Raw genomic sequence first — 22,091 nt, 5'->3', positions numbered from 1 at the left:
GTACCCTACACCAGACAAATATTCTTCTAAAAACACCGGGCCTTTCATCTAACACTTGGCACTATATGGGCACTATTAAGGGCATACTTTAGGAAGTGAAAGTGTCTCCAACCCAGTATATACATAAAGCAAACTGACAAAACCTTTTTAAAGACCATGCCGAATGTCTCTCTCGATTTGACTATAGAAAATACTCAACACACCAAAGATTTGTGTGAGAATTCATGTTGTCAACTCGACAGAATCTAGGCTCAGTTAGGAGACAAACTGTTGGGCATGTCTGTGAATAAGTCTCTAGGTTGTTAACTGAAGTGGGAAACCCCCTCTAAATGAGACATGACTGGGGTCTGGGACTGAGTTTAAAAAGAAACAGCAAGCTAAGCCCTGGCTCTATTACTCTGTTTTCTGTGTGAGACAGAGTGCAGCCAGTCACCTCATGCTCCTATTGCCATGAGCTTTCTACACTGATCGACTGTACTCCTAACTGTGCACCGAAGTAAATCCTCCCTCCCCTAACTTACTTTTGTCACAGCGATGAGAAGAGTTACCAATAATAAACCCACTACAATGCTTTTCTCTGTGAATGAACATCACAGCTCCTCTATAGATCTTGTTTTGTGTTACATTTATTCATCTTCTCTGGGGAAAATAGACATTTCATATCCCAGGGACTGTGCTATTTGCTGGAAAAACAAAATGCAGAAGAGTATGGTATCTTTCCTCTGGGACTCTTCAGGTTGAATAAAAGAGATAGTCATGCACACAATTTCAAACAGAGGCACATGGGGAGAACAGAACTAGTGGGTCATTGGGACAAAGGATCAATTCTTCTCAAGAGAACTGATTCTCAACCTTATCTATTGCATTGGATCCTCCCCCGCTTATACATAAAAGGATCCAAAGACTGATGGGGCTACTGGAGGCAATGCTCTTGTGACTTTCACAACATTCATCTTTGATGTCCTGCTTCCTTTGTCCAGTTACATCTGAATTGTCAGGCAATTAAACAAACTATCCAGAGGTGGCAAGCCCCTCTTCATACTTTCCAAACTAAAGTCACTGTATTGAGGTAATTGACTCTGAAAGGCAACACTTTCTGTAACCAAAGGTTGAGAATCAGTTAAGGCTAAGAAGGATAATGTGCAAGACTTTGCAGGCTGGGTGCCTAACATTCACATTGTATATTAGCATTCATCAACATCCAGTGCCTCCTTTGGAAGACAGGGTAACAAGCAAGGAAATCACCTTGTAGATCATCAAGGTTGCATACACAGTAAATGAATCTTCATGCTGCGGCGTTTGTACAACATTTGGCCTTGATTGATAATTCTGTACAAATCTTGCCATCGCTGCAAAGGGTAATGAATTAGCAAGATCAAAGCTGAATTAAAAGTGCTTCTTTCCCTAAGAATCTATACCCAACCCGAAGTTATGGCTGGAAATGAGCCAATGCAAATAAAAACAGGAGCCATGTATCTCTTCCCTTAATCACAAAATTAAGCTGGTGTCAGGAAGGTGCTTATTGTGGGGGAAATAAATCAAAATGATGCCTCATGATGACTTGAATAATAGCTGGATATGCAGAATAATATAAATCAAAATGTTTTTGCTGAATACATCCTGACATCTTTCTTAAAAGCCTGATTTACAAGATGCTAAATCAACTCCATTGCTAGGTAATAACTGGATACTTTGAGATCATAGCTCCTACACCTCTACCACAAGGCTCACGTTGGTTGACCCCTAAAGGTCCCAGTCCTGACTCAAGGTAAATGACTGTGTGTGTGTGTGTGTGTGTGTGTGTGTGTGTTGTTGTTGTTTTGTTTTGTTTTTTTAAGTGACATTGTTTACATGGAAACTTGCAAAAAAAAAAAAAAACCCTCATAAAACATAGACCACTTTAAAGATTTTGAGCCTGAGTTGCTTACCTGCATCTTATAGAACAGGTTTCTGTTGGTGATGAAGATGTTCTACATGCTTCCTGCCATCACACAGCCACTGGCCGAATGGGGACCCTTGAAGTTTGACTGACACCAGCAAGGAAGCTACCACTTTAAGTTAATTGCAGGGTAATTAACCTGAAAAGCCATAGCTTCTAAGCTTAAACCTTACAGCCCAGTGTGAATTGTATTTTTAAAATACTATTGCATAAAGTAAACATCAACTTGCCTATTAAAAGCAGTATTTCTGAACTACCTAGTTATTGATTTTTTTGAATTGCAATTAGTTATTGATTTTATTAATTCTGTGAATTCTGTAACTAATTTTATAGGATCAATATCCTTGGTTTTCTGATTTATGTCTGCCAAACAAGTGAGTTGACTGAACAACTGACAGGCCTAACATTGGCAGAAACGTAAGCTTTATACCATTCTCAGACATGGTCAACTCCGATGGAAGTGATACCTTTTTCTGTCTTCATTGCTAAACTAAATTCTTTATAAGGACATCTTAGTCTTTCAACTTGGCCTTGGGCAATGTTTAGAAAGCCACTGAGTGATTTCAAGTGATGAAACCTCTTCAAGTATAAGCTTTTCAAAGGTTAGTGGCTAATACTCTCCATCAGTCTCCCTAAGCAATATCCTGTGGTAAATTCTTAGAATGTTTCCATATCTAGACTAAACAATTCAAAACTGCTCATAGGAATAGCTTCTTAAATATAGACGGTTAAAGCCTATGTTATTTTTATAGACAAAGTTAAGATGCAGTGTCAGTAAGTAATTCTTCACTCACTTTCATCTGGCTGAGGTACACATCTTGCAGCTGATTAACAACCAACCACCTTAGGAAAAGTGTCAGGATTACCACTTCGTGGGCCCACCTTAGAAGATATGCAGAACTGGTATGTGGCTAGAATGAAGAAATGCTCAAAGTGTATATTTGGCCTCTTAGATCAAAAAAAAAAAAAATACAAACAAAATTGAATTGCTCTTAGACCTGAACTTAGCATGGCATGGAGTTACAGGGGCAAGGAAGAGCTCTGGTGACTGGAGCCAATCTCAAGAGTATGAAGAGGTCAGAGCCTAGGCAACAACTTTCTTTCCCGAGAGCAGACTTCTGGGGCTGGCCTGGGTGGGAGATGGGGTCTGAGTATGCATAAACAAATTATTTTGTCTTTCAAATGAAAGATGTTTTAGGGCCCAAATGAAAGCAACACAAATAGGTCCCAAGGGTTTTTGAAGGAAAGTTGAGAGTGAGGAGTGGAAAGGTAAGGAACTGTGCTGATGAAGACAATGTAGCTGATCCACAGATCTCAGGACACACTCCAGTGGTACATGCCTGTACTCACTCACTCGACCCTTCAATGCCCGAGGAAGCATAGCCTCAAGCCATCTCAAAGGAGGCCTTAGCTACCTATGGAAATGCATTAGAAGTTACTGAGTTACTAAACCATGATCATGAGGTAATTGCCTCAGGACTATAGTCATTTAAGGAACTGCTCTAAAGTCAGAAAAGCAAGAAAACTTGATGGGTCCAGGGTTCATCCTCTTCCTCCATCTGATATTTCCTTTCAACTGAATGAGAGTGAGTGTGATTTAAGAGCCTCTGTGGAAGTTGTTTAGAGGCAGTCAGAGCCAGAGAGATTGCGGCTGCTGTGAAGCTTGGCCTTTCTGTCTGCCTCAGGATGCTGCCAGGGCAACCCTCCATGCCTAATTAGATCCATGTGTATTTCCCATTGAGACAGTTTATTGATGTGCATGTGGAAATGAAAGCCAGAGGTCAGTGACCAAAGTTAGACCAGGAAGCATCCTGCTCATCATTTGGCTCCCGGCATCAGCCTGTGCTTTCTTTCCTAATGCCATGCTACTGCCTTTGGTCACATCTCACCCACATTGCGAAGATAACTTTCTTATGCGCATTCCCCATGCAGAATCCTCTTGGACATCTCTTGTTAGAAAATCAGTTTGATCTCCTTACTTCTTGCCTTAAAATCTCTTAACAGTTTTTTGTGATCAGCTTCTGAAACCTCCAGTAAACTTGCCTTCTTGTTAGCCTCATTCATCTGCCATTAATTCCCTCACAAGGAAATCTCTATGAGGTGTGCCTAAGAAAGTCCAGCCACAGAGCAGCCTTAAAGTAGAGCTGAGCTAGAGAGTAAGAAGGAAGAGGGTTGGGGCTGCCGACTGGGGACTGGGCTACTGATGAATGAAAGCTGTAGTTCCCTCAGTTCCCCTAGGGGGCTGTTTTTCAAGTGTCCTTAGCAAAGCCCTATCATGACGTTCATTGAGAGCGCAGCTGTACAGGAACAGCTGGTATTCAGAACAACTTTGTTTATTTGAACAACTTTATTATACCAAGAACTAAGCACTGATCAAAAGGTTGTATTTAAACTATTATCTGGACTTCATCCAGCTGTCTAACCTCTTCAGGCCTCGGAAAACTCATTTGTTTCTCCATTTAGGTGGAAGTGACTCCATTTGTCTCACATCCTTTCAAATTGTAAAGTTAGTGCCCCTAGTCTTTGCTCAGAGAGAATGCACATAAAGGGAGTCCAACCTTGACCAGACACAGGACAAAATGACATTTGAATTAACTTCCTTTACCAAGTAGTTGACAGACTTAACTGTATTTATTGGAGATTGGGGCTAACCACCCTATAAATAAACCACTTTATGAGTTTTTAATGTGTTGTATATTAAAAATGCATTGCTTTCCATGGTAAATTAAATATCTTTTAAAATCAATATTTCCCTTTTTTACTTTTGATTAAATGAGATAAGATTTCTGCATATTTCAGTGATGTGATTAAGTGGCAAAAAAAAAAAAACCACTTAGAAAATTACCTAATAAAGGAAAATATCCCCTTGCACATAAGAAGTTAGAGAATGTTGGCCCAAAAAAGTATCAGACCCAAAGCTCAATGGCGTGAACTTTGGAAAGTGCTTGATACTTGAGGGTCCAACAGTGTCATTAAGGAGTTCCAGGTGACAGGCTATCAACTAGAATCTCTTTATAGCTGTGAGTTCAGGACTATTCCAGCTCACTCCACACCTGCCTCTCCAGACTTGATCATGAGGAAATGTGGTTGGCAAATATAGTCTGCTTCACCATAATCTCTTCCTCTTTCCTCCAAATGAGAACATTTTGATTTTTCTGTGTCAGCAATGTGGGAATCTCGAGCCACAGCTGCAGTAACTCAGTCGTGGCTCTCAGCCCCTGGGAATGACATGTACTCATGTGTGGCTACCGGGGCTCCAGGGAATGGCAAGTGGTTGGTGGTTCAGAAGGAATTGGATGCTCCGTTAAATCAAAGGAATGAATAGAAAGGTAGTACTTTTGGGGAAAACAGTTTTTTTTCTTCTGAATGCAAATAAAAGGAGATTGTCACAAATGGCTGTCTGGAGAATCATTCTTGTGCTCTGTCCAGATGGAAATCACAGCTAGGCAAAGGGGGACTCTTTTAACACCGTGGGTCATAAGCTTAAAAGGTTCGCAGATTAGGCTTCCAAATCGAGAAGCTTATAGAGCTAAGCCTTGATTCAGAGGTCTGTGGCTCCAAGCTTTTAAAGCCTGGAGGCTTATTGATTCAGGAGCTCCAGGCACAGGCTTATTGCTGTGGGCACTGACATTCAGCACCTGGTTAGAGCTCAGGAGCCTGAGTATTTGGAAGGTAGCTCTTTAGTTCTTAGCAGATCTCTTGAACTCTTCCTGTAACTGGGATTTGTTCTGCTTAAAGTCTTGGCTCCTTCTTTCAACTCCTAAGAGTAGAGTTGTTGCTTCTCTACTTCATGCTTTCTTCATAAGTCTTCCATCTTTTGTGGCCTTAGCATCTTGCAGATTCAGCCCTTGATATTTTTTTCTAGAACACTGTAGTTGCCGTCTAGTGTAACAACTTAGAGCTTCGAGTATTGTGGCCCTTAGCTTTTGGTAACTTTCTGGAACGCTTTGCCTACTCTGGGTGTCAGAGCACTGAGCTTTGGGTTTGGGAATCCTTGACTCCTGTTGAATCTCTGGAACTCTTCATCTGATTTTTTTTATGCTACAGTCACTGCTATGGCTGGAAAGTCCAGGATTTCCCCGGTTATTTGTAAAACTATCTCAGTCCTTCTCCCCATAATAAAGACTACCAACTGCAAAAGACCCTTGAGAAGACTTTGGGAATGGGGTTTAATGTTGTGACATCTCAGGTGATACACAAGAGAAGCCTTGGAGACTAACACAACAAGACTGAGATGGCTTTCTTACATAACTCAAAAGGGAACAGGCACGCTGAAGCTTAGCGTGCACCTCTCTCTCTAGAGTGGAATTGGCCAGTGCACAGGCACTGATTCCAGTTCTACCTATCACAAGTTTTACATAGGTGCCAATTACAAACATCACTGATGTGCCAATTTTTGATTTTTGCTGAGTTATTAGGAAGGCCCTCCATTCTGTTCTGAAAGAGAGCAGATGCAGGGTATGCAGACTCATTTAGAGTCTTGCTGGGAACAAGAGTGGAGTCTTTCAAAGCTGGTACAAGCTGCCTGGATCAGTTGTGGTTGAAGCAAGGCCTCATGGAGCAGAAAGCGAAGTAGGTCCTACCTACATTGTTTGTAACTGAAACCTAAAAATTGGTGCACATGGCACTGAGTTTTTGGTTAGGCAAGCCAGTTAGGTTTTCTTCACAATGTGGGCCAGTTCATGCCTGATAGAGATGGTCTCTGCTACCTAAGGTCTCTGACCGTAAACTGTCTAGCCCATTTCTGTCTTGTTCTTGTCACTGTATGCTCTTTGTTTTCTCTAGCACCTCTTTTGGGAAGCTGCCAACATTACAATTTGTGTGCCCTGCCCACCCCAAATTCTTGTAAGACACACTGAAGCTTCCTTCTGAATTGCCTTTTAAGTTCTTCTATTAATGAGATGAAGAACTACAAAATGTGGTAGCACATGGCATCTAACATGGTGCTCCCAAAATTTGCATAGTATCCACATATACATATATTCATTTATCTCTTCACTTCTTAATATTTAATGGCATTATGTTAATCTTATTTATTTTAATTTTATCATTATCCTTAACATTAAAGTACTACACAAGTATTTGGCAACTAAGAATAGAAGGGGGTCAAATACAATTTTCTACAATGCGAAAATAACAACTAATATTTGGTTATCTTTCATTTTATTCTTTTTTAATGTGGTAAAATTTAAGTGTACCCATTCATAAGCATAATTTCTATGTATCTTAATTTCAGAAGGAATATATGGGCCAATACTAGAGATTTGATTGATACTCAACACTTCATACATACATATACATTCAGAAAAAAAACCAGAGTGTGCTAAATAAAATATAACAAACCAATGTAAATTAGAGTTCAGAACTTAGAAAGGGAAATCCATAGTAAAGATTAATGACCAGATGCCACAGCAAAGGAAGCATTACTTCCCTAGCGGCACAAAGCAAGGCCACATGAAAGGCCTTCCTTCACTTCAGAGAGAAGCAGACAACATCTGTTTCTTCAGGCAGAATACTCCTATGTTATAAATTTATATAAAATATACGCACACTGTTTTCCTTAATTATGGTCAGTGCAGTGCTGATTTAAGCTTCCAGGTAAAAAAAAATTTTTTTTCTGCATGTTCTCAGATAGAAGGAAGTTTGAAGGTGCTGCCAAATGGCCAGCTGTCAGAAGACTCCTGTACCCAATGGTTTCCTTCACTCCTAAAGTCCTTGGTCCATCAGAGGTGAGTCAAGGACAGAGTAGACACCTCTCCCCTCCATGGTTTGGAGGGTGTCTGAACCATAGACTCCCGTTTCCTCTTTCCTTTCCTGCCTACTCATCGAGATGCTGGGGCTGCTTCTGTCTTACCATCCTTATCTTGTAACACTGGAGGACTTTCCCTCTTCTTCTTTCTATGCCTTTTTGCTTATCCCATAGCTTTACATCCTCACAATAGAATGATGACTTCAAGATTTATATCTTAATAACTTGGATATAAATCTCTAGCCCATGAATTTCCAACTCATTTCTGTTTGACATTTCCCTGAGCTGGCGAGCAGGCTCTTTATCTGAACATGTCTAAAAACAGCTCCTACAATTCCTCCCTCCAGACCTGTGTCTTTCAGCTTTATATAGTCAATTGAAGACACTTGACTCTCCCAATTGTCCATCCAAAAATAACTTGAAGTCATTCAATTATTTGCAAATCCTCCCGACAACTCTTACAATAGAATAGAGAATGCAACTTCTTCTTCCGTTTACACTCTGTTTAAGTTGCTATTGCTTTGCATTGTAATTTCAATTTAAAAAGTGTTCCCTTTAGGCTCATGTATTTGAACACTTGGTCCCCAGTTAGTGGGTCAGTTTGGAAGACTGAAGAACCTTTAGAAAGTACACCCTTGTTGGAAAGAAGTGTAACACTGGTGGGCTTTCACAGCCTCACCCTAGTCTCTGTTTCTCTTTGTGTGTGTTTCCTGGAGACATTGAATAGTAGTCTTTCAGTTCCATGCTTTGAGGGCCTTGTCCCATGCTTTCCTATCATTATGGACTTGAACTATCAGGGATTGTAAGCTAAAAACCCCAAATAATTTTCTTTAAATTGCTTTTGGTTATAGTATTTTATTGCAACAACAGGAAAGTAATAATATACCCAGATTATTTTCCAGCCTTCTCTTAACATTTTGGTAAATTTATTAAAAACAGGGAAAGTCGTGATCAGCACTTGCAGACATTCCCATTGCACTCAGAATAGAAGCAAATGTCTTTAAAATAACCTATAAAACCCTTCAGTCTGACTCATCCAATAAGTGATTAATAGTCCAAAGAAAGATCTGGCCCCTTGCCCTTAACTCCTGCGAGTTAAATCTCTAAGCCTTAGAATGTCTTGCTGTACAAAGGTGCTTCTATTTACTTAGAGCTTTATGGTATGTTATGGTATCTATGATCTGTGTTTAGTTAGGATGGGCACCTTAAACTACCTGCTGTCAGCTCTACCTCCACGAAGGCTAGAAACTAAAGTTAGACACATAGGTAGTTATATCTTCAAGGCAAAACTCCCATAAAAATTCTGAATGCAACCATTTAAACGAGTTTTATTGGTTGGGAGTACTCCATGAATAGTGAATGCAATGTTGCAGGGAGCAATAAACAATTTCCACAGGGCTAGTAAGAAAGAGAAGGTGAGTCACCATGCCTGTGTACCTTTACTCCAAGCTGACTTTAATCTTCTATTGTTATAATAAAGCATACCCAAGAATATAATGGCTTCATTATGTTCTATGAGTCCTTCCAGAGAATAATCTGAGCTCAGGAACTTTCTGAACATGGCATGCTCCCCGTTATCTTCTTAATGTCATATGCTGATATTCTACCATTCATTCATTCATTCATTCATTCATTCATTCATTCATTCTATTCTCATATTTTTGGCAGTTTTGATGTTTCTTCCTTAGAGACTCTTTCTTATAGCTACAGGACTTTACCCCCAAAGCTCTAGAATCAGTTTTCACTTGCTTTGGACATTTGTTCAAATTCTTTCTTTTCAGTTGGTCTTCTCTGGATGTACTGTTGAAAATTATAGCTGGTCATGGAGCATGTGCTTATCTTCATGTTCTTTGTACTTCTCCAAAAGATTTAGCCTACTTGAAGTATATTATGTATTTTGTTAATCATTTTGTTACCCGACCTGCCCTCATTAGAATGCAAACTCAAGCATTTGGATAATGAAGCCTGTATGTTTACTGTTGTTTCCCCAAACACAAGGTGAGTACTCAGTGAATGTCTATTAAATGAAAAAATGAATTTGTGGTCTTTTACGGAAAAGAATATTTAGAAGGTCCAGAAAAAAGGTACTGTACCACAATTATGGATAAAGCAAAACAACTTCATAAAAAGAATTTCACCAATGCATATTATATAATATATATTCATATTACATGAACATGTTATTCAATCTCCTAGGTTACTTAATAAACCAAACAAAATTATCATTAGATAAAGCCGAGGAAGTATCTGACTCATAGCAGCCCAGAACAGCGAAATGCTAACCACAGGGTTGGGGGTGGAAGGCCTTGGAGAGGAGCTGCTTACGTAGAAGGCTGAGCAGAAGATAACTGAGTTCTTTCCGTGTCTACTGAGGCTCCTTTAGTATCCTTTGGGTAAAGTACTGAGCACGGAAAGGTATGATCTTGCCATTTGCCCAGTTCTGGTAGCAATGAGAACATTGGCACAGGTAAGTGAAGCAGAGTCTTGCAGTCTTGCCAGCGTAGTAGAGTGGGGCTAGACTCAGGTGAGAAAATCCATGGGTATGGTGATACCACTGAAGCTCACTCTGCGTTTGCTAATCACCAAATAAACTCCTCAGTTGTAGAACAGAGTTTCAGTGGAAAAGTCTAGTACATACTGAGAATAGTAAGATTTACCTAGAACTCATAGTCATCTGTTACTACACTAGAGAAAACCTCTAGTGTAGTTATCAGTGAACTCAACTGATGAATCAATCAGGAATCCCAAACAAGAGTCATACTTGTTCACAGCTTTGTTGTTGTTGTTGTTTTGTTTGTTTGTTTTTGTTTTTATTTTTTGAGACAGGGTTTCTCTGTGTAGCCCTGGCTGTCCTGGAACTCACTCTGTAGACCAGGCTGGCCTCGAACTCAGAAATCCATGTGCCTCTGCCTCCCAAGCGCTGGGATTATGTTCACAGTATTTTTTTTGGAGATGATACTACTTGTTAAATTGAGATGATGACTCTATTTATAGTAACATAGGAATGGAAAAAATATGAAGCAAAAAGTAAACTTACAAATGGATATTCAATGGGACTGATGGGGAAGGGATTGGAGGAGGGATGATGAAGGGTGAGAGAGGAGAGGCTCACGGCTCCAGCATGAGTGTTTTACAGACATCAGGTGGTCATCAACTAGAACCTCATTCAGCAAGCATCACATCTGAGTAGAAAGAATATGTGGAGTGAAAGCCCTGATCATCCAGCTCTAGACAAGGTAGCTTAGGCCCCTACAGTGGATGAAGAGAACGTTCTTCTTTACATTGAGAAGTTTGTATTGGTTGGGGTTCTCCAGAGAAACACTGCCAATAAGAGATCTATAGATGGATATACAGACTGATGATGAGAAATTTATTCTTGTGGTTACAAAAGACAAGGTTTGAAGGAGAGTCAGTGGAATTCCTTAGGAGTGCTAAGTCCAAATACCCAAGAACCAAAATAGCTGTTGTTGTAGATGTTCAAGTCGAGGAACAGTGAGGCAGGAGTAGTTGTATTCTGTGTGTGCTAAGATTTGCCTTTTTGTTCTATTTACGTCTTCCATTTATGGGATGATGATCAACACATTAGAGAGAGCAACCTTCCTTTCAAATGTTAATATCCTCCTCAAAGTTACCTTCTTAGGTATACTCAAAATAATGCTCAACCAAAATCTGCATGAGTACGGAATCCCTATAAGAGTAATGCCAGAATTTAGACCCCCAGATGTTTTTTACTAAAGAAAGGGCAGAAGTAGCAAGGAGACTGTGGATGGTTAGTGTGGCCAAATAATTTCTGCACCTGAGAATATGGTATATTTGTCTTCCAGTAAACAACAGAATCTTATTTGTTATTTTCCTGATTAACTACTCATTTATTCAACCAGTATTTATTGGTTTCTATACTTAATGTCAGCTTCTGAAGAGTGCAGCAATTAGCCCTACAGATGAAATTGCACTCCAGTGGGAGAGGCAGACAACCCAGCAATAAACAAAACAGAGTGCTAAGAGGGAGGAAAGAAGGCATTGATTTAATGACTCTTATAAACAAGTTGTGATGGCAGGCACTGCTGTTGTACAGTGGTCACTTACACTTACAGTGGCCATCTTAGTTGCTTCAGAGCCATAATAAGCCTTCAAAAGCATGCTGAGCTTTAGAGCACTGTGCAGTTCCAAAAGCTGTGTGCCTCACTGACAGGCTGGAGCCCTTTAAAATCTAAAGAACACAGTCAACAAGCTGTACATTCCATGCCCACACTACACAGCTGTCAAAGCTTCCATCACACTCCAATTGAGAGGAACATCACAGAGGGGAAAATGATGAACAATAATTGGGCTAGAATCACTTGCCTAAAAGCATCCCGGGACCTGTGTCTCCTGGATTCCTATTTCTCCTTTAGGAGTGCTCTGGTACCTCCAGCTAGGATCCATTCTTTTCCACTCTGGACCTCTATCTTTGTGTTTTGCTCTATCTTTAGGGTTGTTTCTTGGTTCCATTCATTTGTGGTTCCATTCACAAAGCCTGCATAATCTTGAGATAACTGCAACTGGCAGTCCTTACCTTACTACCCTTCCATGGCCTGCTAGCACTCTCCCTGCCCTGTTTTATGAACCATCTGGTCCCTCCTCTCCATACAAAGACCACTAGCACCACCTCTCTGAGGAGGATGTACTGCAAGTAGATGAACACAGATGATGACCGAGTTCATTTGACTCAGCATTGTCTTGAAAGACACTTCAGTTTTACTTTTAAGTTCCAGATGAAAACATGACAGATCTCTTCTGGCAATTGTGGATCCTGCCTCAAGTTTCCTCTGCCTTAGCTTCCCTCCATGATGGACAGTAACCTGTAAGCCTAATAAATCCTTTTTTTTCCCAAGTTGCTTTTGATCAGTGTTTTATAAAGTTACATAAAGCAAACTATGATAGTACTTGTTCAGGGATATATACAGGAATACTGACTTTGTAGGAACTATTGAAGGACAGAGGGCGATATAACTTACTCTCAAAAGTTTGGGAAAACAAATAAGGCAGAGGACGTAGGGAAGGAGCTTGTCAGATCATGGGCAGTGTTTAAAATAAATAGAGCAAAAACATTTGTGTTAAGAGCAAAGGGCTATAAGTATGCCTCTATTATTCTTGCCTGTTTTCTGTAGTTTGAAGTTCCTTTCAAATAAAAAGGCTAAAGCAAGCAAAACCAAAATGACCTGGGATAAACACACACAGAATATTCTCCAAAGGAAGACGAGTATCATGGTTTATCTTTATTGTTAACTTGGTTTGACTTATAATCACCTAAAAGACACACCTTTGGGTGCATTGGAGAAAATTTCCAGAGAGAGTTAACTGAGGAAGGCATAGTATGAGTGTGAATGGCATCATTCCATGGACAGAAAGAAGAAAAAGGTGCAGGCTTAATCTTTGTGTCTCCCTGCTTCCTGACACTGGATACAACCTGACCAATTGCTTTATGTTTCTGCTGCTACAGCCTTAGTTGAAGTGTTGTTCTCTGTGCCATGGTAGACCATATTCATATTCTGTCAGCCAAAAGAAACCCTTCCTCACTGGGAGTGGGTGGGTAGGGGAGCAGGGCACGGGGAGGGTATAGGGAACTTTCAGGATAGCATTTGAAATGTAAATAAAGAAAATATCTAGTAAAAAAAAAGATTCTTCTGTCAGATATTTCTGTTATGCCAGTAAAAATAAATTAACAAATATAGCTTGGAGTGAAAAGTCTGCTTTTTTGCCTCTCAGTCAGCCATGCTTAGGAGTTGGTACCATAGACTATTTGTTCTGTAAAACATGCAATTGATGATTTTTGCAAAATAACAATAGCAGATCTACCGTAGTGGTTATGAACTCCTTAACTACAGGCTTTTTGACAAGGACTTCAGTACCAGTGATGAAATCTCCTTCATGTGCCCCACTTAATCCTTTAACTACCAGGTTACTGCTTCTTTTCTAACATATTTATTATAATATTCCTCCAATTATATTTTTAATTAGGTTGTAAGAGTAGATGTCCATGGGGTTTCTTATCTACCTTCCTTTTAGTTAACCCTCTACCTGCACATCTTGATTTTCCCTGTACTCCTGTCCTTCTTCCTGGATAAGCTTCCCCATGCCCAATATTTCACTTCCCTACTTTCTTTTCATCTGAAACCCTCCTTTAAGATGGCCCTTTCCCAAAGGTCCTTTCCTGCCTTCCCAGATGTGTGCTTCAAGTTTAACACACAGAGGAGAACAGGTTGCATTTGTCTTTCTGCCCTTGAGGTACCTTTTCAGTATGTTTTCTTTGTTGTTATTGCTTCATCCATTTACCTGCAAATTTCAGGATTTTATTTTTCCTTACAGTTGAGTAATATTTCATTGTGTATATGTGCCTCATTTCTCTTATTCACTCACCTGTGGATAGATATATTGATTTCATTTCTAAACTATTGTAGAGCGTCAATGGAGTAGAATCAGTGGTTGTTATTTCGCTAAATGGCAATGCTCTCAAATTGCCTTCTAAATATTTATGTTTACACTTATAAACCTGGGCCATTTTCAGTCTGGACAGAGAAGCTTCTTGTTGCAGAGAATAGTGGTCTATGCAGAGATGCATTATTAGTGAAAACACTGAAAATAAGAGACGGGATGTTTAAACTGAATGGGATATCTCTATTAGCCCCTGTTCCTGCCAACACTCAAAGAACATTGTGGAAGAGAAGGCAGAAAGAATGGGAAAAACAGACGCTGGGGAAGAGTGCCGGGAAGGGCTTTTGCCCATGCTGTTGTACTCATGAACTCACAGCAGCCAAGGTTGTCTGCACAAGACCTGCATAAAAACAAGCCAACCAAATGCCAGCTTAGCTGGAGGCGGAGCTCTCAAGACCTTAGTCTTTCTGAGAAGCTACTGCTCGTCCATAGCTGCTCAGAAAGGCAAAACCATTCTTTTATGAGCCATGTTTTATGTTCTGTATTTTGTGTTTTCTTTTGTTTTGTTTTTACCACTAGGAAGGTGTTTCATGATCCAGCGCACGGCTCCATATGCATGTCCATATGTGTAGCACTAATTGGATCCAGAGGGTAGTAAACAAAGGGGAGAAAGGTGGGGGGAGGGAGACGAGGTTGAGAGGGGACGTGTTGAAGGAAATATAGAGGGAGTTGAAAGATAGAAATTCAGAGAGTGGGTATGATACTATTGTATTGTTTATGTGTATGAAATTCCCAAGAATCAAAAATCTTAAAAATTAAAATTAAAATAATAAAACTTCTAACTGGGTTAGGTTACAATAAACCTGCTACTGCATCTGGGCTTTTTAGAAACCCAGGAAAATGCCAGACATAATGTTACCTTTTTTTTTTTTCTCTCACTATGAAAAATGTCCTGTTGACACAATTAGGTAACGCTATTGATTCTGAAGAAAAACAGCCTGCTAGCTTCACTACAAGGAATGAAAAAGCCTCCTTTTCTTTGTGAAATAGCGCACCCTACTGACACTCACAAGCATTGAAGGGACATTCAGGAGTTTTTGGTGAGGGAGGCAGTGGGTGCAATCTTTTGGTCTATTGCTGCTCTGTTGTCAAGAAAACCAGGTTCCAAAATACCTGTTGTGTTCAGAGGAACAATGTACATGTGAGAAAATACGGTTCATGTAACTCAGTCTTACTCTTAAGCTTTGAATCTGATATATTCATTAAGGCAACTTTTACCCTAGAAAAATCACAGTGGAAACTTCAAAACAAATTGGAATTTCAGCTCTCAATATTCTTTTTTTTTTTTTTAAAGATTTATTTATTTATTATATGTAATTACGCTGTAGCTGTCTTCAGACACTCCAGAAGAGATTGCGCCAGATCTTGTTACAGATGGTTGTGAGCCACCATGTGGTTGCTGGGATTTGAACTCAGGACCCTCGGAAGAGTAGTCGGGTGCTCTTACCTGCTGAGCCATCTCACCAGCCCAGCTCTCAATATTCTAAGCTGCAATCATACTCAGGTTCTGGGGCACTTCTTATTTAAAGTGACATTGCCAAACCATATTTGTTTTAGAACGTCCGTTCCACTCCCTAGGCAATAAGCACGAGGTTCAGCACTGAACAGGCCACTTTGCTCTGCCTTTCAGGGCCACTACCAGCAGCCTATTCAGATTTTAAATCACATACATTCCGAGCCTCATCCATCTCAGTGCCATCTCTGTCCCTCTAGACATGGTGCAGGAGAGACACAGCCCGAGGCTCAGGGAAATCAGCACAGGCCCCAGGACTGACCCAAATTAGACCAGCCTAAAATAAATCATGTCAGTGTGTCTTAATATGACTCCTGCACAGGCAGTATTTTCGAGGCTATTGTTTTGTAGATGTGGCCATAGCTCCTTTAAGCAGGTTGGAATGTGCCAAGTATCCCATGGAAAGAACAGGCCATGGGAACGTGGAAAGAAATGTAGGCAATATGGAGGACAATGGTGAGTTCTATTTTAATACAAAATCGACACTTTCCCCAGTACCTCAGCCCTGTAATCTTATGGAAAGCAGAGCAGATTACTTTCCTGGTGCCTTCTATAAGCCCCCAATGTGAATGCTATTATCCCATAGGGTTTGCTCCTTTTGTTTTATAGAGTAGGAGGCTACAAGAGAAGAAAGGGGGAGAGGCTGAGCCTGTGTGCAAATCGTTGTGTGAGGTTATTAGATTCTCATTATGACAGAACACTCCCCCTATCCCAGAAAGGTGTTTAGAGTGAAAAGTGCTTCGAACTGCTCTTTCGAAGGTTTATTTTGAGAGCAGTGAAAACCAACAGGCAACAAGTACCCTCAAACTCGGACGTGTCTGATAAAATGTCTTAGCTGGGTAAGCTCCTGACTTCACTTCCCCTTTCTTTGTTCCCCCTTTTGTCTCTTTGTGTGAAGTCGGTGTGAAGCACTATGCTTGTTGTCACCTTGGGGCTGCCTATCAATATAGAGCACATGTTTCTTACCCTCTCCTCATGGTTTTAGGCCAAGGCTCTCTTCTTCCTGTTTCCATCTGCCTTCTAGAAACTTTGTGTAGTTTCCCCTTAGCTGACTCAGTGTGATGGAAGCTTTTAAGATGTCTGTCTGTCTATCTATCTATCTATCTATCTATCTATCTATCTATCTATCTATCTACTTATTTACCATGAACTTGAAACTGAAGCTACGCAGAGAGTTCCCAGTCCTGCTTCAGCTAGTGTGAGAGGTCTTGTCTACTTGTCAATAATAAACACAAATACAGAAATTCCTCACTTTTAAACAGAATGAACTAGTCAGCGTTGGAACAAGTGCCATGTTAGGCCCTCAGAAATATCTAAGAATGATCCCTCTGCTAATATGTGACCTGCTGCTATGATGTTGAGTTAGTCTGTTTTTTAGATGGGGAATGGGACTCAGGAAAGACAATCAGATAACCTTAATGTCTAATACGGAAGAAGACCAGAAGCTGTTGGTAGGGATCAGACGTTCCAATTTGCTCTTTAATATTTTGAATGCTCCCCAACTTATGACTGGATACTCCTCAGTTAAGAACACACTTGTATTGAGAACTTGCAAAGCCCAAACATTTTGTAGGATTATAGAATAGAAAAGCTCTAATCCTCATTGTCCTTGTGGAGATAGAATAATTTTGATAAGAAACACACACACTCGACAAGCTTATATAAAGAAAAGATCAATCCATGCTGTGAGAGAGAAGGGAAAACCTGAGGGTTGCGATCATCTAGGCAATGGGCTTGAATATGAATCTTCAAGATGAAATGCCGAGCAGAGGCAGAGGCTGGGTGGTTCGGGGGGGGGGGGAGCAGAGAGTCAGTGTGCAGAGGGATAGGAATGGGGCAGGAGCTAGGCAGAGCCTGGAAAGGCAGACAGAGTGGAATGGTACACTTGCAGGTGCTGTGTACATGTATGTGAGTGTGTGCATGTGCACTGTGTGTGTGTGTGTGTGTGTGTGTGTGTGTGTGTGTGTGTGTGTATGTGTGTGATTTTGTGGTGTATGATAGGAGTTGGAAACATGAGCAAGCACAGGACTGTGACTTAACCGGCAGGAGACTAGTCCTCAATGTGTTGCTGGCTGGAAATGTCACTTGAGTCAATAGTCAACCTCCTCCAGCTTTGATTTCAGCTTCAAGAGAGTGGAAGAGTTTATCTTCAACATCTGTCCCATATCTAAACAGCATCACCCATCTCTTCTCTTTCTTCATTAATTTCTCCCTACCTTTAGTACTAGGCTATTGAGACATTGTACCATTGGCTGGAAATCAACACTATTTTTATTTTGCTTTGTGTTTAAGAAACCCAAACAAGACCTGTCATTGGAAAGAAGGGGATGGATGTGGAAAGGGAGCGAGGGAAAGAGGGAAGGACTGGGGGGGGGGATAGAGCGAGATTGAGTTTGTATGATTACTATTGTGAAACTGACCACTATAGTTTGTATTAAACCCATGGGTTATGCCCGTTGCTTCTGCTGACCTATCACTTGCTGTGATACCATCGAATAACATCAGAGTTCCATAGGCAAGGGTTCCAGAACCCTCAAGGCTGTGCTTGGTGTAGGATGCTGCTGAGGGTGTCATTCATTACACACAAAGAACCTCAGGAGTCTCTCCAAACTTCTAGTCAGCAAGCATGAGCTACCATTGAGAAGATGGCTCATCTCCTCCTCCAGAAACTATAGACTCCACTTCCTCTTTGGGATCTGATGTTGTGGGAAGTCTAGGGACAGATTAAAGTCTTGCAACTCCTCTGACCTGTCTGAACTGTGTCCTCTCTCTTTCTTTCTGCACTTTTAGTCTTTCTTGGGCTGATATTTTTCTTTCTCCTTTAAATTAATTTTTACCTTTTTGGATTGTATGCATTTGGACTCCTTAAATATCTCTAAAAACAAGGCTTAAAATAATTATAAATAAACAAATAACTTGTACAACTGAAAGGGTGGCTCTTGGGACCCACACTCAGCAAACCACAGGCCTCTGGCCAAATCCAGCATGCCACCTGTTTTTGCATGACCCACAAGTTATTTTGTTTTGGGGTTTGTTTGTTTGTTTTCAAGACAGGCTTTCTCTATTCAACCTTGGCGAACCTGAAGCTCAATCTGTAGACAAGACTGGCTTCAAGTTCACAGAGATCCACCTGCTTCTTCCTCCCAAGGGATGGGACTAAAGGCTTGCACTACCACGGATCAGCTTATTTATGTATTATTTATGGCTACTTTCCCCTACCACAGGAGAAGTCAGAATGTATAACCAAGACAAACCAGGCCCACAAGCTTAAGATATGTTCTCTGTAACAGGAAGAGCTTGCTGACTCCTGGGTTAGAATCCTCCTGCCATTGTGAGTACAATAAAATTCCTTAAAACTAGTCATCTGTGGCTCCTTAACAGTCTGGTTATATCTTGAGCTCCGCTCAAACCTGCTCTTTAGTATATTTCCTTTAATATTGACTCAGCTGTGTACTTACTGCCTTCCTCAGAGTTAATGTGATTTAATAGAAACAAATAATGCATAGCCTCTTAGAAATGAAGACTTTGGAAAATTCTAAGCTGAAAGGACTCCCATGCCAACTTGGTCCATCATTCTCAGATACTTTCTTCCCATTTCTTTTCAATTTATACATGTGTTTGTATATTTACTGATTTACCCCCCCTTTCCTGGTCAACTTTAGTTAGAAATAGTAGCGAGTCTCTATGGGAACACAACAGAACACCCCCTCGCAGATGATGCAGGACCTCAGCAGCTGGCCCTAGGTTGAAGGCTGCAATGGCATTTGACCAAATTAGGAAGAAGACAGCAGCTTTCCTAGCTCACAGACTGTAGGGCTCTGAAGCTCATCATGGGAACCTGCCCTGCACACTGCAATGGTGTAGGGTTTCCTTGCCTTAAAAATCTCTTATTACTTATATATATATCAGTTGGTGGGTTTTCATCTTCCTGCACCCCAAGGCTGACAAACAGATGCTAGAGGGCAAGCGGGAAGAAAACTTGAATGTAATGCGTGTCTACTGTGTGTTAAGCATCCAATACATCATTTCAAGATCCATATCCCAGTTCTCAAACTGGCAGAGCTGAGATGTGGCTTCTGGTCCGCTTAACACCAAGGTTCATCTCCTTTCTACTATATAAGAAAGAGAATATCTTTCAAGACAAAGGGACAAAGTCAAACAGGGGTCTATTCACACAGTCACTGTCCTTTCTCAAATCTTTTACCACAAGTGTCATAATAAACATAAGTCTGGACATCGCCATGCCCCAACCATATTTATAAGAAATGAAGGTAAAGGCCGAGTTGAAGAGGAACCAAGTGTCACACTCCTCTTCCCTAAAATTTCCTCCTTGACAGCTAAACAAATTTCTAAGTAAGGAAATTAATAGGCGCCTTGAAAGAAGAGATGAAGCACTGTTGAAACTGGGGGAATGCAGTGAAGCATGCACTGGGAAATGTGTCAGAGCACAGCAAATTCATCCTGATGCAAAGCCTTGACTGGGTCACAGAGTCACTAAGGAGTTTAACCTGGTTTTCCTTTCCTCAAATCATAAAATAGAGTAAAGGGGCCTTGGAGATGCCAGTTCTTGGAAGATTGTGATCTAGGATTATAAGTGTCTGTCCAAGACCTTGTCTATACAAGGGCTCAAATCCACAAAAGTCCATCCTTCTACACCAGCCCTTTATTATATAAACCATCTGTGTAGAACACATTGCTCTCCAGAGAGGAGCCACACTATTACAAATTGTTTTATTAATAAAATTAGCTGGCAAATCAGAGTTGCGGCTACTCTACTAAAATAGACCATTGGAGTTGGACAAGGAAACCACTGGGGATAATTTGTACTTGGAAAAAAACTCACCCCGTGAACTCCAACTTTTGATATTCACTACCACAAGCATCCTTTACAAATGCTAAGCTCACTTTGTGTTTTTGCTTCCTTTTCCTTCTAAGTGATTTGTAATCAGCCTCCAGTCTCTGGAGGAGGAACGCCTTGTGTACAGGCTCAGAGGCCACTGGCTGACTTTCAGAAGGCCAGGACAAATTACTTCAAAAACAAATGACACCTTCTTGGAGCAATTGATAAATACCCACTCCACTTCATACAAAGAGAGAAAAATAACCTCTCTCTTTTATTAACAAATTGAATGGCCAGTGCAGAACAGGAGATTTATCTTAGATTGTGTGAGTAAAAAGCACTGTCATTTCAAGGAGAACTTGAACTAGTTTGTTAACCATTAGCACAGCCCACATGAATTAGGCTTAAATGAAGATAAGAGTGAAAGCCTGGACAGACATTGGAAAACATTCTGCTCAGCTTGATAAACTGCTTTAAGAAGAGTGGAGTCCACATTCCTCATTTCAAGATGCTCAATCACCTAATTCCTCAGAGCCAAAACTATTTCTACTAGCAGCACATAGACTTCCTTTTACAGGTGATCACAAGATCTTCAAAAAGTGTGCTTGACTCTCTTTTTGTGTAACCCTTTGAGCAGAGAGAAAGATAATTCAGAGTAAACCCAAGCAAATGAAAGAACTCAAGAAGTCCCATTGCATTTGTTTTTTTCTTCCTCCTAGCGTCTGTCTTGCTACTTCAATCTTTATTCTTTAACAGCAATGATCTTTGAACTCAGTACAGTTTCTGGTTGGATTCTATTGCAATTAACAGTACCTGTATGCCATGCCTGTCTTTGCCTTGGTGGTTTCCTTTAATGAAACTCCATGGATGCGTAGAAACTTCTCCAGGCATTTCCATTCTGTAGTTCCACTTGGTCTAACAGGCCAGCAGGCTCCCTGAGGCTGAGTCTTGGTCACTGTTAGGTGCCGTCGGCATTTTAGGACTGATTCACTGGATTTGGGCAGACCCAGCTTTGGACTGGGGATGTCTGCACAGGCAGGTTTATAAAGATGCATGAGTCAAAAGCCCGCAGAGACAGAAAGTTCACAGCTCTTAGCTTTAAAACTGGTTGAGGCTAACTCAGGCTATCTGGATTTGGTTGGTCCCTAAAAGGAACCAGCTTGCATTCTTTAGGTCTCCTGTCTTATTATTTTAATCTGAGCAGACTCCCATGGCCCCCAGAAGGGTTGTTGGCTGTGTGTCTCTGCCAAGGCTTGGGCAGAAAAGAGCCTGATGGGAGCCAACAGCCTTTCTCTTCCCTTTAAAAGTCTCAGAGTCAAACGTAATACAACTATGTATTGGCTCTAGGGAAAAGTATGGGCATGTTTTCCCATGTCTTTCTATTTAGGTTGAAGAAATATTATGGTAGGACACCAGCCAGATCTGTTACCATAAAGCCTTGGGAATGATTCATTAATGGATCAGTATTCCTCTGTAAAACATCAAATTCTTCATAAACTAATAAATTGTCATATTTGTGGCAGGAGTCGTTTGGGTAAAATGCCCATTAACTTTTTCTTTTTTAGTTTCTGTCAAA

At 40.7% G+C, this 22,091-nt stretch overlaps 1 protein-coding gene across 1 annotated transcript in view; it reads right to left on the bottom strand.

The window, feature by feature from the left end:
- Positions 1–21,621, bottom strand: part of Kcnab1 (potassium voltage-gated channel subfamily A member regulatory beta subunit 1) — a 379,110-nt gene extending 357,489 nt beyond the window's left edge. The window contains exon 1 of the mRNA XM_021195477.2: positions 21,329–21,621. Coding sequence (XP_021051136.1) covers positions 21,329–21,570 — 242 coding nt within the window. The 5' untranslated portion in view covers positions 21,571–21,621. The remainder of the gene's footprint in view (positions 1–21,328) is intronic.
- Between the last annotated feature and the right edge of the window lie 470 nt (positions 21,622–22,091).

The sequence above is a fragment of the Mus pahari genome, chromosome 4 (genome assembly GCF_900095145.1).
Source record: "Mus pahari chromosome 4, PAHARI_EIJ_v1.1, whole genome shotgun sequence".
Classification (NCBI taxonomy): Eukaryota; Metazoa; Chordata; class Mammalia; order Rodentia; family Muridae; genus Mus; species Mus pahari.
This window is presented reverse-complemented; position numbering and strand designations above follow the sequence as displayed.